The sequence below is a fragment of the Podarcis filfolensis genome (genome assembly GCF_964270895.1).
Source record: "Podarcis filfolensis genome assembly, chromosome: 3".
Classification (NCBI taxonomy): Eukaryota; Metazoa; Chordata; class Lepidosauria; order Squamata; family Lacertidae; genus Podarcis; species Podarcis filfolensis.
The window spans coordinates 121,352,582-121,371,287 of NC_139606.1; the positions used below are offsets into that span (position 1 = coordinate 121,352,582).

General features: G+C 52.0%; 1 protein-coding gene across 7 annotated transcripts in view; it reads left to right on the top strand.

Moving 5' to 3' along the window:
* Positions 1-18,706, top strand: part of DTNB (dystrobrevin beta) — a 106,876-nt gene that overhangs the window by 81,248 nt on the left and 6,922 nt on the right. For all 7 annotated transcript variants that reach the window (XM_083605184.1, XM_083605187.1, XM_083605183.1 and 4 more), the window contains 3 exons: positions 11,942-12,101; positions 13,878-13,967; positions 17,470-17,526. In XM_083605184.1, the coding sequence (XP_083461310.1) occupies positions 11,942-12,101; positions 13,878-13,967; positions 17,470-17,526 (307 nt within the window). The remainder of the gene's footprint in view (positions 1-11,941; positions 12,102-13,877; positions 13,968-17,469; positions 17,527-18,706) is intronic.

Genomic DNA, 18,706 nt, shown 5'->3' on the forward strand with positions numbered 1-18,706 from the left:
GAAACAAGTAAATTTGTAGTTGAGCACACAAGAAGAGGACATGAACACACAAGAAGAGGACATAAGAAGAGCAGCTGGATCCGGCCCTGTGGCCCATCTGCTCAACTACACATCCATGAAGAAGGACTTTCATTTCCCTGCACTGAATACTCCAGCATTCGGCTCCATTGGAAGTCCACAAGTCCTAGTGTTACAAGCAAGGGGGGGAAGCCTTTTCACTGCCCGCTTTCTCTGTGGCGTGCCTTATTTCATAAATGTCAATCATGTCACCTCTTCCTCACAACCAGCAGGACCTGCTGCTGTAGTCGCTCTTAACACATCTGGACTTTGGGGTCCTGCTCATTTCCTGTGAAAACGTGATGGCCAGGGGACAGGACTGGGAGCGGCTGTTGGCTCCAAGGCCTCTCAGTATTCAGACTGACAGTACAAGGGGAGAAGCAGGTGGTTTGGCGGGGAAGTGGCCCCTGTGTTGAGATGCCCATTGGAAGATCTCTGCTGGATCTCCCTTGCACTTGCTTCTCTGGGGCTTGAAACACAGCTTAGAACTCTCCCTACCCAGAGGGGGCAAACTGCAGCTGCCACCCAGGACAAGGGATTTGGAGCACCATTAAGGATAAAAAAAGGTAAAGGACCCCTGACAGTTAAGTCCAGTCACAGACGACTCTGGGGTTGCGACGCTCATCTCGCTGTACTGGCCGAAGGAGCCAATGTTTGTCCGCAGACAGTTTTTCCGGGTCATGTGGCCAGCATGACTAAGCCGCTTCTGGCAAAATCAAAGCAGTGCACAGAAATGCTGTTTACCTTCCCACCGGAGCGGTACCTATTTATCTACTTGCACTGGCGTGCTTTTGAACTGCTAGGTTGGCAGGAGCTGGGACCGAGCAACAGGAGCTCACTCCGTCACGGGGATTTGAACCACTGACCTTCCGATCGGCAAGCCCAAGGCTCAGTGGTTTAGACCACAGTGCCACCCGCATCCAGGGTGCAAGACTTGGAAAGCAGAACATCCTCCTCCAGCTTGGCCCCTCCAGGTGTTTGGCACTCCAAGTCCCATCAGCCCTCTCTGGGGCTGATGGCGATTGTCATCCAAACACCTGGGGGGCAACAGCTTGGCCAAGGCTAGGGGAGGCCCATATTGGGGCTCAAACTGCAAGGAAGCCGCATCACACACAAATCTCGATGAAACGAAAGAGGGAATACAGTGGTGCAACTCCCATCCGCCTCAGAGAAATTCCCCATGGATTGTGCCCCATGTTGGTAAACTTCAGCTCTCTGAAACTGGAATCCACAGGGCCAGCCCTGTCCCCCCCCCCCTCCAAAGGCCGGCTGATTAGAAATGTATGTGCAGACGCACTCTGCCCCCCACAAGGAATTCTCCAGCTGGACCAGCTTTTCCTCTGGCGTTGGGGGAAGTACGATTCAGTCATGGAATTTCTTTTCCAGCTCCCATCTGATGGCAAAGGAGTCGAGTTTATTTGGCCCGCTGTCAGGAGCTGAGGTCACCCGCTGGCACTGACTCTGCAGGACCTTTTTTGCAGGCAGAGTCGTCTCTCCAAAACGAAGCCCCCCATTCTGAAATGAGAGAGGCCCCTCTCACCTCTCCCTGCTACCTTGGGCCACTCATGCGGCGATCTCCTGCTGGCGGTGGCAGCCTCCAGGTGCCCAGTTGGCCACCTCTTTGCCCGGCTTCTGCTGCCCGCTGGGAATCCCTGCTGACATGAAGCTTTTCTCTGCGCTAGGAGTCTGTGGAGCTCCATCCCAGCTGCTGTTCTTCGTGGGCAGACACATGGCACCCCTGCCCTTCCGTTCCTGAAATGCCTCTCTTGGTTTGCAGAAGGTTTCCATTGCCTCCTTCATCAGGCAGAATTTCTAAATGTCTGCAGGGCTCCGCATGGTGGCCAGGTAGATATCCCAATCCCTAAACGACCCCCCTGCTTGCCCACAAACCCCTTTGGAGACTTTGAAAATGGTGGCTGGTAGATTTTGACAGGTCTCTCTTCTGCATGGTCACCTAAGCCTCCTTTCTTAAAAAGTAAAAATACAATACAATCACATCTTATGCGTACCTAATATGCATGATTTCAACCATACGCAGATGAAGGCAGGCCAGGTGAAACTGTTCAAGTTAAATCTAAGCAAATTGGAGAGCTTAAAATCTCTTTTTGCACCAGGTCTGCTTGGGGTTACCCAGCACCTAAAGTGCTTTCAAGCTCTCTGCCTTGCTTGCTGGGCAAGGCCTGCTCAGCGCACAGCCTCTGGGAGTACAGGGGATTCTTCCTGTCTCCCTCTCACCCAGCAATGTGTGATTTCCCTGTATTTGCAGAACCCTTAGCAGTGAACCTCTGCATAGCATGCAATTGTGCTGCACTGATTTCTGTTAGCTTGCCTGGGAGCCTTTTGGGCTAAGTGGCAGAGCGGCAGTGCCGCAAAGCAGATCTTGCCAGCGTCCTCTGGGCAGTGGCAGCCGCCTCAGGGTGTCGGGATGGAGCTTTGTGGGGGCTGAGCTATGCTGTTGTGTGTCCCACTATTTTGCTGCGCGTGACACGACTCCAAGAAACCCTTGGAAGAAAGTTTCATTTAGCCCTACTCTGCTGTTCCTCTCCTGCCACCGGCAGCCCAGTGATTCCCCACATGGGGCACCACAGCGTTGCTCCTGAGACCACACCTGTGACTGCAGGGCCAGCGTGGGTCTGGGGGCACAGCAGGAGTGGAGTTTCACTCCGAACACCTCCGTGTCTCGCCTGTGGGTCCTGTTAGGATATTTCCGTTCCACCTTAAAAGGAAGCAGGATGTTTGTATAACAGCCTGCGTAAGTTCCTGTCTCACAGGATGTTTATGCTATATGTTCCTTTCGTTTTCGTCTGTTTTGCCTGAGCAGTCGGAGCAGACGGTCATGTTTTCTTTGTTCTGACCAACGCCAAATAAACTGTAAATATGCATGTTCTGCTCTCATGCTGTGCAACTTCTTGCTGTGTGAATTCTGCTGTTTAGAGTGTGCTCTAAGCCAGAGGCTTAGTGTCGCTAAATTGCTGATACTGCGTGGCTACGGGAGGTCGATGGATCGTCCGGCACCGAGCTTGGAGGGTCAGATGGATTCTATCTCCCTGGCAGTATCCCAACAACAGGTTTCGGGCCCAGATTCACGGCACTTGCAGGAGAGTAAGACAGCGACAGACTGCTGAAAGGTATGTGTGGGAAAAGCGAAAGAAGAGGCTTTTCTGTTTGCCGCGGCAAGAGCTCTTTGATGTCCGGCTGGCCTAATTGGCCTGGGAGCCGAGCCAAGCAGGCCTCAAGATTTATGAGGAGCCAAGATAAGGAGTCTCTGAAGTGAAGAAGACTCACGGCTGATGTTAAGAGGTGGAATGGAGTTTTTCCAAGCCTCTGAAGCTGCTGAGTACCCAAAGTTAAATCGGGACAATTATGAGACCTGGGCAAAATGGTGTGAGAGTTTATTGCGCCAGTTTGGAGTGTGGCATACTGTGTCTGAAGCCCCTCCAGTTCCTCTGACAGGGAGATGGGAGGCTCAGAATTCGAGAGCCATAGACGTAATAGTCTTGTCCGTCTCACTGGAGGAAATTGCTACGCTAGCTGGCAACACGACTGCAAGTCAGATGTGGAATGCTTTGAAGATAGCCCATCTGCCAGTCAACCCAGCCCAGAGTTTGACTGCATCGGAGGTCCTGGCTGTTTCCCAGAATGCGAGTGAATGCACGGAAGCCGAGGGCACCGGTTGCAAGCTGCAGGGGGAGCTGACTGTGATGTCATCCCAGGCAGCATTCCAGCCTCCAGGGGGAGCCAAGGAGTCGGCAGCTGAGAGCTCTGTTTCCCATGGGAGCCAAGGTCAACTTTGCAGAGGCCGGAAGGCCAGAAGTAAACAAAGGAAAAAGCCTGCAGATGGCCCGAAGTGGAAGGGGGGTGAAAGGCCCACGCCAGTGGAAAACAAGGCTTTGTTTGCTGGCACAGCTCCACCAAAGGCTAAAGGCAAGTCTGATGGCCAGGAGCAGGGGGGCAAGCTGCAAAAGCCCACGCTGGTGGAAAACAAGGTTTTGTTTGCCAGCAAATCTGCTTCGAAGGGGAAGGCCAGGTTTATTGTTGACTCTGCGGCCACGCGCCATCTCACCAAAGACCGCCATCTGTTTGTCTCCTTCACACCTCAAGATGGAGAGGTCCAGCTGGCTGATGGAAGGACTTTGCAAGCTACAGGAGTTGGGACTGTGAAACTTGAAAGTCTGCATACTACCATTAGTAATGTTCTTTTTGTTCCAGGAGCTGTGGACAATTTGATTAGTGTACCACAGCTGACTGGGCGTGGTTTTGAGGTTTCCTTCAAGAGGACTGTCTGTATCATCAGAAAAGGCAAAGAGGACTTTTTGCATGCAAAGTTGTTGGATGGTTTGTTCTGTCTAACTTATGATGATGTTGCTGTGTCTAATGCTGATACTTGTTGTGTTGCACAAACTAACAAGGTTCTTCATGCAGGATGCATTCATGATGCACATCGAAGATTTTGTCACCTCTCTTGGCAAGCGCTAGCCAAGATGCCTGGGTTGGTTGAAGGTTTGGACATCAAACCTTGTAAATTTCACATGAAGTGTGTATCTTGTGCAGAGAACAAGGTGAAGGTTGCTCCAAAAGGCAAGGAGTCTAGCAGGCAGGCTTCCAAACCCTACCAGCTAGTTCACGCAGACCTGGTAGGTCCTCTAGCGCCCTCTTTGGGAGGAGCAAGGTACTTCATGGTTCTAATTGATTCTTTTTCCAGGTACATTCATGTGTTTATGCTCGAGCAGAAATCGCAAGCATTTCCTAGGTTCAAGGCATTCTGTGCTTGGTTGGAGAATGCTCATGGTAAACGTATTGGCTGTCTGTTTACTGATCGGGGCGGGGAGTTCACTTCTCAGCAGTTTGAAGCTTTCCTGACTGAGAAGGGAATCCAGCATGACTTGTCAACGCCTAGATCGCCATGGATGAATGGGCTTGCGGAGAGAGCAAATCAAACGTTGCTGCAAGGAATAAAAACCTTGTTGCAAGATGCCAACCTCCCTGAGAAGTTTTGGGGGGAGGCTCTCTCGAATTTTGTTTACTCTTTTAATCGCAGACTGTCATCACCTATTGGCTGCACTCCCTATGAGAAAATGTTTGGTAAGAAACCTAACGTCAAGCACATGAGAATCTTTGGTTCTGACATGTGGGTACACACCCCACAAAGCAACAAGCTTGGGAAGCGTGGGGCACATGGTTTGTTCATGGGGTACGATAAAGGTGCATACAGAGTATGGATGACTAACTCTAAATCCATAAAGTTCACAAGGAGTGTTGAGTACAATCCCAAGTGGGGGGAAAATGTGGGAATTTTCCAGAGTTACCCAGAGGAGGATGAAGGTGATGTGAAGAAAGCAGATCATGCTGAGAAAGCTGAGGAAACTGAGGATGATGATGATGATGATGATGATGATGATCAGAGTTCGGATTCCAGTTCAGTGGGCGGCGCTGCTGCTGCTGTCAGTGACAGTGATGACACAGCAGACTACAAGAGCGCAAAGGCCTCAGTCAGACCATCTGATGCGTCTGACAATGAACTGGAAGAACCACTGTTCACCATTGGTCACTTTTCTCCTAAGAAGGAGGAGATGAGTCCAGAAGACTTGCGTCTGGTTCGCAGGTCTGAAAGGGCGACCAAAGGCAAACCTCCAAAGAGATTTGCTGATGAGTTTGCTAAGACAGCAACTGCTGTTCTTAGTAGCTCAGAGAAGGTGTGGGAACCTTCAAGCTTCAAAGAGGTCCAGGAGTTAACCTCTAAAGATGCTGAGCCTTGGCTTAATGCCATGAAGGCTGAAGTTGATTCCTTGAACAGGAACCAAACTTGGGAGCTGGTACCGGTAGTCCCAGGGATGAGACTGGTTGGCAGCAAATGGGTCTTCAAGGCCAAGAAAGACCAGAATGGCAAGGTTGTCAGACACAAAGCCAGATTGGTTGCCAGAGGTTTTTCACAGGTACCAGGGCAGGATTACCACGAGACCTACTCACCCACGGTCAAATATGAGAGCATTCGGCTGATGCTAAAGATCGCTGCGGAGGAGAAACTGCATGTTTCCCATCATGACATAAATACAGCTTTTTTGTACGGGATTTTGGGGGAGGAGCTATACATGCTTCCACCTGACGGGATGCAGATACAGAAGGGAATGGTCTGTAAACTGCGGAAATCCTTATATGGTCTCAAGCAGAGTGCCAGGTGTTGGAACACGAAACTCACTGAAACGTTGCTTTCTCTAGGTTTTCACCAGGGCAAAGCTGATCCGTGTGTGTTTGTCAAGGAGGAGGGGCAAAACAAACTGTATTGTTTATGTTTTGTTGATGATCTTCTGATGTTTTGGAAGAATCAGGCTTTCTACCAAAGCACCCTAGCTCAGCTGAAGGAGCACTTTGACATGAAGGATCTTGGTGAGGTATCCAACTATCTTTCTCTGCAGGTGGAGAGGGACCAAGCAGGTAATTTTCTGGTACACCAAACACAGAAAATTGCTGATGTATTAACCAGGTTGAATTTGGTTGATGCAAACCCAGCAGACACACCGATGGTGACAGGTTACCAGGTAGACAGTACTGCTGAAGCGTTTTCTGACACAACGCTGTACAGATGCATTCTAGGCAAGTTGAATTTCATTGCTAGATGTTCAAGACCTGACATTGCTGTAAGCACTAACCTGCTTAGCAGACATGCTAACAATCCTACTGTTCAGGATTGGAAAGCTCTGAAGCGCATAGCCCGGTATTTGAAAGGGACTATGCACTACAGGCTGAGGTTCACCAGTCAGAAGACTGGAGGTCTTGAAATCTTTGCAGATGCAAGTTTTGGAAGTGACACCACGGATGGTACAAGCACTTCTGGAGTATGCTACATGTACAACCACTGCCTGTTTGACTGGTTGTGCAAAAAGCAGACGACAGTTAGCCTAAGTTCCTGTGAAGCAGAACTCAATGCTCTGTCATTTTCACTCATGGATTGTGAATGGTTGATGCAACTGTTTAAGGACATTGGGGTTTCTGTGAAATGTCCTATACAAGTGTATCAAGACAATAGATCTTGTTTGGCTTTGCTGAACTCGGAGAGTTGCAAGCAAAGGACCAAGTACTTGCAGATTAAGCTACATCGTGCAAGAGAGTGTATTCAGAAAGGACTCATTCAGGTGTCCTACATGCCAGGAAATGAAATTCCTGCTGATCTGTTGTCTAAGGTTGTTAACAGAGAACAACTTAAGGTTTACGTACAAAGGTTGCAATTGGGTTGAACCACAGGTACTACAGGTTACACGGAAAGGGGGAGGATGTTAGGATATTTCCGTTCCACCTTAAAAGGAAGCAGGATGTTTGTATAACAGCCTGCGTAAGTTCCTGTCTCACAGGATGTTTATGCTATATGTTCCTTTCGTTTTCGTCTGTTTTGCCTGAGCAGTCGGAGCAGACGGTCATGTTTTCTTTGTTCTGACCAACGCCAAATAAACTGTAAATATGCATGTTCTGCTCTCATGCTGTGCAACTTCTTGCTGTGTGAATTCTGCTGTTTAGAGTGTGCTCTAAGCCAGAGGCTTAGTGTCGCTAAATTGCTGATACTGCGTGGCTACGGGAGGTCGATGGATCGTCCGGCACCGAGCTTGGAGGGTCAGATGGATTCTATCTCCCTGGCAGTATCCCAACAGGTCCCAACTGGCTGCAGGGAGTCCACGCGGAGTTTTGCAAACGGGTTTGTGTCCCAGGTCTCTGCCTCTCAGGTGTGGGGGCTGTTGATTTGGCTGGGAATCCAGGCTCCATCCTGCCCTCATTCCTGGAGTTCCCTCTGAGCGGCTGCATCCTTCTGGTCAGTTTCCTCATCTGCTTGCCTGGAGAGCTGGAAGGGGGTTGCCTGCCTCATCCTGCAATAGCTTTTTGGCTGCACCTTGGGCCTTTTCCTGGGTCTGTGCTCTGGTGCTGAGTCCCACCCTTCCATTCATGACTCTCCAGGGAGCCTCTGCTGCTGCTTTGCTGTTGTAAATCCCCCCTGGGGATGAGAGTGGTATTTAAATCTGTCTAAGCCAAGCACAGACCCTCTTCCTTGCGAACCTTGAATCTCAGGAGGCGTGTGGGTGAAAAACCCGCAGCAGACCTTTGTTGGCAGAAAAGAAAAATGAGGTTTTTCTGCCTTGTGTTTCTGCCTCTTGCAAGAGAAACCCCACGAGGAGGTTTTCTGTTGTTTTCCTTCCTCCTTTCCCCATCTGGGGCTGGAACCTTTGGGGAGTGCTTTGCCGTAACAACCACAGGCTGAGTTTTGTTTCGGGATCTGCAGGGCTGCTGCCCACACCTTTCCCTGATTAAGTCCGTGCTGCTTTTGGTGGCAAAGAGGAAGGTCCCTGCCACCAAGGAATGTTGTCCTCTAGTCCGTCAGCATCTTTTCCCCAATATCTGCATCAGGGTGTGTGTTGGAAAAGGGGTGCGAAAACAGGAGGTGGGAACTCCCTGCTGAGGCCACCTTCATGCCAGTATCCATATCTGTGGTGGTCTTTCTCTGCTGTCAGTGAAATCTTGAATGTGTTTCTGTATATTTACAGGCATGCTTGTAGGAAGTGGTGATGAGGGAAACAAAGCAGTCAGGCTTGGAGTTTCATCCTGCAGTCAAAATCTTGCTGCTGCTGCTGCTGCTGCTGCTGCTGCAACAACAACCTCCCCCTGCCCCACTTTCGTTTTTCCTCCTTGGGGCACAAGACAGCAGTCCTCACGATTCAGCCGCAGCATCCCAATACTGGGAAAACCCAGTGTCCCAGAGGCCCCGGAGCAGAATATCTGCCAAAGTGGGCAAGGCTAAGAGCTTTGGCCCTTTCCTTCCCTGGTCACCCAGAGCCACGTGGGGCAGCACACCAGGGAATTTGACCCTTGCAGCTGGCACCTCTGCCCCTCTAGGCAGGAAAGCTGTGCAACCCAGGGGGAATCCCAGGCTGAGGGTGCAGTGGTACCTCGGGATGCGAACGGGATCCATTCCGGAGCCCCGTTTGCATCCTGAATGGAACGTAAGACGCGACGGCGCATCTCCACGTGCGCGGGTTGTGTTTTGCCACTTCTGCGCATGCGTATGACGTCATTTTGAGCGTCTGTGCATGCGTGAGTGGTGAAACCCGGAAGTAACGCGCTCCGTTACTTCTGGGTTGCCGCGGAGCGCAACCCGAAAGCGCTCAACCTGAAGCACATTCAACTTGAGGTATGACTCTATACTAAATAGGGAACACAAAGACACAAAGCTGACAGCTGGAACGAGCGAGGGCCCCTGCAGTGTAGGCCAGAGAGCCATGCCTTCCCCAACAACTCCCACCAGCCCCAGCCAAGGGGCTCCTCTGAACTGCCAGGCAACTCAAGGGCAGAAGGGGGTCCAGGGCTCTCCTTTGGGATAAGCAGCCCTTCATCCATCTGTCGCTGGGAGACCCTCATCAGTGCAGGCTGGCAAGCTGCAGACGAGGGGCTGCAGGAGACCCCAGCCTTTGAAGATGGCAGCCGCAGGAAAACACCACCATCAACTTCTGGTTTGACCTTGAGGCTCCTCTAGATACCAGAGTCCCTGCTGTGGATTCCCTGCCCTGAAGTGCTGCCTGTGCTGGCATGTGGCTTGTGATGGAGCAGGATCTGTTTGATCACTAAATCCTGAGCAAACTCCTCTCAGAGGCCAGTTTAGGGTGTCCGAAAGCAGACCCAAAGGTTTCCGTTTGGGTCTTAGGGGAGGCAGTGCCGTGGGGGGAGCTGCTGCAAAAACCCCCCAGGCCCAGAGAGACCCCCTGCCATCCTTCGAGCGAAGCTCTGTCGAAACCCACTTCCCCCGACTTACTTTTGTGGGCACTGCCAGGCACCATCCGCTCCGGTGACGACACAGTTTCCATAGTAGCAAATGTGGTTCAAAGGTAGGGGGCTGTTTCTTTAAGAAAAGAATGTAAAAGAGGATAAAGACCAGATGAAACAACAGCAGAAGCTGAAGGAGAGAGGATGTGTTGGGCCTGTAAAATGTTAATGGGGTAATTATGGCATTAGTCACAAGCATTGAGGCCTCGACAGCCATGAGCCCTTCCGGCCGTCTGTGTGACACGGTGTGCAGCTCAGCGCATAGAGAGGGGGACGCAGTCAAAGTGCTACCGTCACATGTCAAATTAGGCACGGCACCGAGACGGAAAGGGAGCGCTCCCCTCTGGCTCCTGGGGCTGCCTGGCCGAGGCCAGCGTGGGGCAGTGGATCAAGTTTGAGACGAGGACCTGGGAGACTGGGGTTCGAATCCCCACCCTCCCACTTGGTCGTGGCCCCTCTGGGCGAACCTCAAAGGGTTGTGGGGAGGGTGGAATGGGGGGGAGAAGAGCACAAACTGGAGCTCTTTGGAGGGAAAACGAGGTGTAAATGTAGAGGTGGTGGCACTGGGGGTTCTGGGAGACTTGGGTCAGGGTCCAAGGGTGGCAGGAGCAGAGGAAAGCCCCGCAACTTTATGGAATCCTAGCCTTGGAAGGGACCCTAAGAGGGCTGGGCTGAATGAGGCCCTTCGGTCTCTAGGGCTTCTCCTAGGAGGAATAAGGCAGTCAGGCTGCTGTGCCGCCTTTTGGATTATTAAGCCTCCACCGTCTGGTTCCATTGTTTCTGCACCTTCATGGCAATGGTGCCATCCTGCCCTTATTGGACCAGCGTGGAGACAACAGTGCCGGCCAGTTTATTGATGTATCTGGGCCCCAGACATCCCCCTGGACCTCATGCCTTCCCCAGTCTTGTTCCTTCTGGATGTTGTGGACAAGCCTTGGCCGGGGCTGATTGAGGTTGCAGTCCTTCAGAACATAAGAAGAGCTTTCTGGATCCGGCCAGCATCCTGTTCTCTGGGAAACCTGCAAACCAGAACCGGAGCACCAGAGCAGCCTTTTCCCCTCATGTGGGTTCCATCCTGGCTCTTGTAGCCTCCTTCTCCATGAATTTGTCTCTTCCTCTTTCAGAGCCGTCCAAATTGGGGGCCATTCCTGCCTCCTGTGGGAGAGAGTTCCATAGTTTAACGCTGTGCTGCAGGAAGGACTGTATTCCACCTGCCCTCTGTCTCCCAACATCCACCTTCCTTGGGGGTCCATGAATTCCAGCATTACATGAGAGAGAGCACTTTCCTCTGTCGCTTCCTTCTTGCCAGGCATAATTTCCCGAGCTGCCCTTTTCTGCAGATCATCCGAAGGGCACCAGGCCTGTGACTTTTCCAGAGCCTCCCACCCTGTCCTTTTTCACTCCAGCCCAAGATTTCCTTCTCTGGTGTCTGTTCCATGTGGGCCACCAGCTCAGCACCCACATCTCCAGGGATGCCCTGTGGGATCTTGTCTTCGCATCACTGAACGCCCGCTGCAAATGCGCTGAATTTCAGGCGGGGCTTTGGGGACCAAGAGCTGTCTCCTGCATCACTTCGTTCCTTAAAATACTCATCTTGGTATTTTGTTCTCCAAGAACTCAGCTTAAGCTATTTTTGTTACTTGCTTTTATTTATTATTTGGGCTGCTCCATAACTAAAGGTTACCTGGTGGCCTTAGAGCGGGAATAAAAAGGTTTACAACAGGAGCCCCAACCATAAAACGCTTAAAAAATCATGATCCAGCATAAAACTTGAGGAACAGGAAATACTATAAGCTTTAAACTAGGAACACGATTTTGCAGACAAGTTGGTTTGATGCCACCAGGGAATGTGGCTTTTGGGGGCGATTTGACTTAGAATCATAGAATTGTAGAGCTGGAAGGGAACTCCAAGGGTCCTCTAGTCCAATCCTCTGCAATGCAGGAATCTCAGCTAAAGCACCCCTTGCATGTCCTTTTGCCTAAGCTAAGAGTTTGGCGTTCCTGAGGTTTGCGCCCGCCTTCTGCTTTTGGAAAAGCTGTTCAGAAGGAGATAACAGACTCAACGGGTCTCCATCTCTTGTTTCAGGCTCAGGCCGCAGGGTCTCCTCCGACCTCCCCCGGCCATGGGACGGGGCGCTCCATGCCCATGCCAGTCCGGTCCACCTCTGCCGGCTCCACCCCAACTCACGTGCCCCAAGATTCCCTGGCGGGCGTCGGAGGAGACGTCCAGGAAGCATTTGCACAAGGTGAGTGTTTTGAGAACCCCGCGGCACTTGATAGCTGTGTGGGTGCAATTTTGTGCCTTTGTATATAGTGTGTGGGACGTGGGTGGTGCTGTGGGTTAAACCACTGAGCCTAGGACTTGCCGATCAGAAGGTCGGCGATTCAAATCCCCGCAACGGGGTGAGCTCCCGTTGCTCAGTCCCTGCTCCTGCCAAGCTAGCAGTTTGAAAGCACAAAGTACAAGTAGATAAATAGATACCGCTCCGGCGGGAAGGTAAACGGCGTTTCCATGCACTGCTCTGGTTTGCCAGAGGCGGCTTAGTCCTGCTGGCCACATGGCCCGGAAGCTGTACGCTGGCTCCCTCGGCCTATAGAGCGAGATGAGCGCTGCAACCCCAGAGTCGGCCACGACTGGACCTAATGGTCAGGGGTCCCTTTACCTTTATATAGTGCGCAGACAAATTCGTTTCATGAGTTTGGGCCCAGTTCGCCCATCAGTTAAGGTCATCTTGAATCCCGATTCTGCAGCGAGAGCTACCCCTCCCATTTGTCCTCCGCAAATTTGGGTGTTGGGCGCTCGCCTGCCAAATGCACAGGCAGAAAAATAGGACCTAAACAGCCCCGCTTGGGAAGCCCCCTCAGTGCTAAGAGGAATTTTGGGTGAGTTGTCAATTAACCTTACATATATGCCTACCTACGCATAAAAGGGGGGAATGTGTTAAACACGTTACCTTCTGTTAGTAATTGCATGATGCAACTCCTTTCAATTTTTTCCATTTGCATTTTGGAAATCAAATGTTTTAAAGCAACAACAACTTCCCATGCCTTTCCTTCCTGGGAACCTAATGTATTTTTTAAAATAAGTGTGTAAGATCCTGAGTCTGAGAAGCACTGCTGGTCCTTGCATCCAGAAGGGGCTTCTCCGGTGCCTCCCCCTCAAGGCCTCCCACCCCCTCATTGAGCATCACAAAGACAGCCAGTGTGGTGTCTGGTTAGAGTGCCGGGACTCCAGAACTGGGAGAGACCAGGGTTCGAATCCCCACTTGGCCACAAAGCTCACTGACGTGGCCTTGGGCTGGTCACTGCCTCTCAGCTGTTTGGTGGGGATTCTATGAGGAAGAAGAGAACCATAGCAGTCTTCAAACAAAAACATCTTGGAGGTCCCTGGCCACAGGAAGGTTAGGCTGGCCTCGACCAGAGCCAGGGCTTTTTTGGCTGTGGCCCCGATCTGGTGGAACGCTCTGTCACAAGAGACTAGGGCCCTGCGGGACTTGACATCTTTCCGCAGGGCCTGCAAGACGGAGCTGTTCCACCAGGCCTTTGGCCAAGGCATAGCCTGATCCCCTCCTTTGGCAATCCTCACAGAACTCTAGCCCAATGGTTGCCATTAATTTGATTTGAATTGATTTTAAAATGAAATGGTTTTAGAATGCTGTGTTACTTTTATTGTTGTTAGCTGCTCTGAGCCCGGCTTCGGCTGAGGAGGGCGGGATATAAATTTTAAAAAAAATTATTATTACTATTATTATTATTATATCTGCCACCTTGAGCTCCTAGAGATAGGATCCCCCTGGCACCGTGGGTGGACGCTTCCAGGGGAGCCTCACTTTGTGGGTCCAGACTGTTCCCCTCAAGGATTTATTGGGAAGCTGGCCGTCGCATCGAAAGGCCAACCGTCTCTCAGGGCAGGGGGCGTTTCTGGTTCAGACTCTCAGACTCCACATCACGGGCAAGGCAGAGGGGCAGAGGGGCCCCTGTGTGGCTCTTTGCATTCCTTACTGCCTCCATTTCTTCCCCAGGGACCCGGCGAAACCTCCGTAACGATTTGCTGGTAGCAGCCGATTCGATCACGAACACAATGTCATCGTTGGTGAAGGAGCTTCATTCAGGTAAGTGGGAGAGTGGAGGGCAGGAGCCAAGCCAGCAGGATCAGCCAGCATCCTCTGGTCGAGGTGCCTGGGGCGAGGGTGTCATCAGAGCAATCTGCCCCAAGGCTTTCTTGACCAGGACCACTTGGCACAAGAAGCCCACCTTCCTCTACTCCTTCCATATTCCTCTATGCCACAGGAGCGGCAAGGATCCTAATTGCTAAAAACTGGGGGGGGGGGGGAGAGAAATTGTGCCAACAAAAAAGAAATGGCAAGACAGGTTGTTAGAGTACATTGAACTGGCTAGATTAACAGAGGCAATTAGAGATCACACTAGACAAGAATTTCAAAAGGCATGGGGAAAATGTAGAGAATACTTCACAAAACAGTGCCCTAAAATACATACCTGGACTTGTTTCGATTAATGTCTGCAGGAGACTTTGTGGATATTTAAGTTATAATTAGAAAAATCTTAATAATCTTAATAATTATTCATAAAGGAAACAGCTTATAAGAAGTAAATAAGGAGGCCAGATACAGGATAAAGGAAGTCTTTTATTTGGTTGTTTGTATTGTTGTATGTTATGCTTATTATATGTTATGTTCACATTTAATGAGGGTGGATTTCTGTATTGTGTGGGGTTATGTTATGTTGTAAATAAATTTTCCAATAAAAATTTAAAAAACAAAGAAGCCCACCTGCGGGGTGTGGGGCCACCACACAGGAAGAGCTTCATCTTCCTCAAGAGCAAAGTTGCACAGTGACTGCAAGCAGATGCTTCCGGTTTGGAATGCCCTGTTGGGGAACTGGGGGCAGTTCTTCAGTTCTCTAGTTCTGAGTTCCACTAGAATGAGCCCCATATTCTCCAGCTGCCAAACAGCTAATAGCCAAGAATCACCTGTGACCCTCAGGCAGCCACTTTCTGCATTGCAACAGGTATATAGCAAAGGAGGCCTCTGGTCCACCTGCCTCCATCCAGCTTTCCCTGCAGACTGACCGGCTGGTGGGTTTGGGACCTGAGGGGGTGAACGTGATGCCTCTGCGCTGCTTGTGGGGAACAAAACCGGGGAGAGACGACTTACTTGCAATGGAGGCAGTTAACTAGTGCTACGCTAAATTTTTGCAGGGTTCAGGTTTTGTAGGGGAAATTGCTGTTAAATGGGGGGTAAAGATAGTTATGGAAAAGCCACTACTTTTTGCTCAATTTTCCATGCCTGTTTGCAGCCCTGCTCCTCCCCAGCCAGCCGCTTCTTTGACCTTCCTTCCTTCCTTCCTTCCTTCCTTCCTTCCTTCCTTCCTTCCGGCCCCTCCAGTGAGCAATGCCATCCAGCTGAGGATTGTGGAGCTAAACTAATTAAACCACAGAATTGCATGGCCAGTTGGGTAGCTCTACCTGACAGTGTCCCTAAGGGCAGATGAAGCCTTTCCGTGGCCCTCACTAAAGATGGGGGAGGCGAGGGAAGAGGGAGCCCAGGTCAGGCTGTGCTGGAAGTTTCATTTTCCCACAAGGACCAGCAGGCAAAGGTCCATCCCAAACCAGCTCTTGATTGCACATGATTGTGCAGGCCTCATTGTGTGTGGCTGCCAAGACTTTCCTGGATTTAAGAGAAATCCTCTGCTGTCAGAATGGAGAAGCAAGTTGCCTGGATGTGCTGGGGAAACTCTTCTGAGCAGGTTGGAAGGGCATTGGGCTAGATAAGTTCGGGTGGATTAAATCTCTTCTGGTCATACATCCAGGAGTATCTTATCTACCCAGTGAGCTTTAGGGGGGAGGTTGGATGTCTGCTGAGCCCTCCCAGTTCTGATTCATCGAAGCACAGAGCTGTGGACTTCGAAGGGACCCTGAGGGTCATCTAGTCCAACCCCCTACAATGCTAGAATCTCAGCAAAAGGATCGCCCAACCTCTGCTTAGAAACCTCCAAGGTCCACCACCTTCCGAAGTTCTCTTCCATTCCTTGCATTCCCAGAGAGCAGCTTGAGCCCTTCTGGAGCACAGCTTAACAGGCGGAAGGGCTGCAAGACCACCCGCCTGCCTTCCCTGTGGCCTCTCTGGACCTGGAAGGAGCCTTCCTATGTGAGGAAAATGCCCAGGCCTGTGGCAAAGATGACCTCTGGGCCAGTGATGAGTCCTCTGCTCCCCAGTGCTTTGCTGGAGCAGTCTCCTCTGGGGCGCTTGGTGCCTTTGGGCTGAGCTAGAGGCTGCCGGCGTCGGCTCTGGCAAGATGGAGCCCTGTGTCTTCCCCGTCAGGGTGGGGGCTTAGCAAGGCTGCCTCCTTCCCTCCCTTCCTCTCTCGGGGAAAAGGCAGCCTCTTGGGCAATAACATTCGGCAACAAAGCAGGGCTTGTTCTGCCGGCGGCTGCTGCGCTGAGCTCTTGGGCTGTGCGGGGAGATGACAGATGAACAGAGTGCAGGCTCCCACTTTGATAAGATGCAGGCCAGGGGACCCTGGAAAGTGTCTGGAAGGATCTCATTTGCGTAAATCCATGGAAACAGCTGGAGCCGGGAGCCCGGCCGCAGCAACCTCTGCCAGAAGGAGTCTGGTTGGAGCCGGGCGTCCGTGCCCAGGCAGGCAGGGCCTTGGGCTGCAGCTTCCCGCCCCCTGGGAAGAGGCGTTGTGCCCTGGTGGGAATCAGCGCAGGGTGCGCCAGGGCGCCTTGATTCCAGCAAGCAAGCAGGTGGGGGCCCCGGCTGCGTCCTCTGCACCCCCCCTCCGGGAGCGAGGCTGCCTGCCATCTTGTCTCTGGGATGCTGGATGCAGATCCCCAATGGATGGCCTGTTGGTGGGGCAGCTTGGGGCTGCCAAGCACAGATGGGGGGTTCAGGGGGAAGTAGATCTTCCCCAGCACTTCCCCCCAGCCCCGTCCTCCTTGGGGGTCCAGGCATGCAGATTCCACTCCCCACACCCTGGTGCCAGACTTGTTGCTCCTTTTCACCTACTAGGACAGTTTCGTCTTTTGCCTTCCTGTCTTTTTCCGCTCATGCCCCTCACCACCCTACCCCCCCCACCCCGCAGTCTGCTTCCTGGGTGTCTGAGGGAACACACACAACAACACACACTCCCTTGCTGGCCCTTTAAGAAACGGACTGAGACACTGCATGCCTTTTATAGGGGGAACCTGGCCTATTTAATGTGGACATTTCCTCTTTTGCAATCGTGCTTCTTTGATGCTGACAACCCTGAGCAGCTCTGGGGAGGGAAAAGAAAGGCTGTGGATGTTTGGATCTCCTACCAGAGTTGCCCCCCCCCCCCTGTCCTCTCTCATCTTTTCTCCTGGGACAATGTTTTGATGTCCTTGCTTGGCGTCTGAGCTCCAGTTCTTATCATCTTGTGCCCCACACCCATGACCCAAGGACTTGGGAGCAAGGAGTTTGCCCTATAAGAAGGACTCCCCCCGCCCCCCCCGCTGGCCCCTGGAAGGGGTAGCAGAGTCACTCTTGCCCAGGGCCCTGGCAGCCTGACCTGCGGACCCCTCCCTTTGGCCCAAACCCTCACTGCTGGTTCTTTGTTTTGTTTTAAAAGGTGAGGAAGGAGGCGAGGAGGAGGAGGAAGACAAGATCCAGAACGGGAAGGACCGAGGTAAGATCAGGGGGGGAGGGAAATCCCATGGCCTGTTTGTGGGGCAGGCCAAGGCGGTTGGGTAATGCCACCTTGGCACAACGGGTGCTTCCCTCCGTGTGGAGCAGGAAAAAGTCTCTGTTGGTGCAGAACGCCCAAGCGCAGGTCTTCACAAGCCATGGGGCAGAACGGAGAGCCTAATTGTTGTTGTTGTTGTTGTTATTTATTTGTACCCCGCCCATCTAGGTTTCCCCAGCCACTCTGGGCGGCTTCCAACAAAGACCAAAAATACACAAAAATGTCACACATTAAAAACTTCCCTGAACAGGGCTGCCTTCAGATGTCTTCTAAATGTCAGGTAGTTGTTTATCTCTTTGACATCTGGTGGGAGGGCGTTCCACAGGGCAGGCGCCACTACCGAGAAGGCCCTCTGCCTGGTTCCCTGTAGCTTTGCTTCTCGCAATGAAGGAACCGCCAGAAGGCCCTCGGAGCTGGACCTCAGTGTCTGGGCTGAACGATGGGGGTGGAGACGCTCCTTCAGGTATACAGGACCGAGGCCGTTTAGGGCTTTAAAGGTCAGCACCAACACTTTGAATTGTGCTCTGAAATGTACTGTAGCCAATGTAGGTCTTTCCAGACCGGTGTTATGTGGTCTCAGCGGCCACCCCCAGTCCCCAGTCTAGCTGCCACATTCTGGATTAGTTGTAGTTTCCGGGTCACCTTCAAAGGTAGCCCCACGTAAAGCACATTGCAGTAGTCCAAACGGGAGATAACCAGAGCATGCACCACTCTGGTGAGACAGTCTGCAGGCAGGGAGGGTCTCATCCTGCGTACCAGATGGAGCTGGTAAACAGCTGCCCTGGACACAGAATTGACCTGCTCCTCCATGGACAGCCATGAGTCCAAAATGACTCCCAGGCTGCGCACCTGGTCCTTCAGGGACACAGTTACCCCATTCAGGACCTGTGAGTCCCCCACACCTGCCCACCTCCTGTCCCCCCAAAACAGTACTTCTGTCTTGTCAGGATTCAGCCTCAATCCATTAGCTGCCATCCATCCTCCAGCCGCCTCCAGGCACACGCCTTCTTATGTTTCCAATGGGTGGCAGCTGCAACAAGCCCACTGTGCCCTCTGAGCGCCCATCCCAGCTCACCCCGTTAGATGGTGGTGCAGAGCAAGGTTTGTGTTAGTGCCCCCCCAG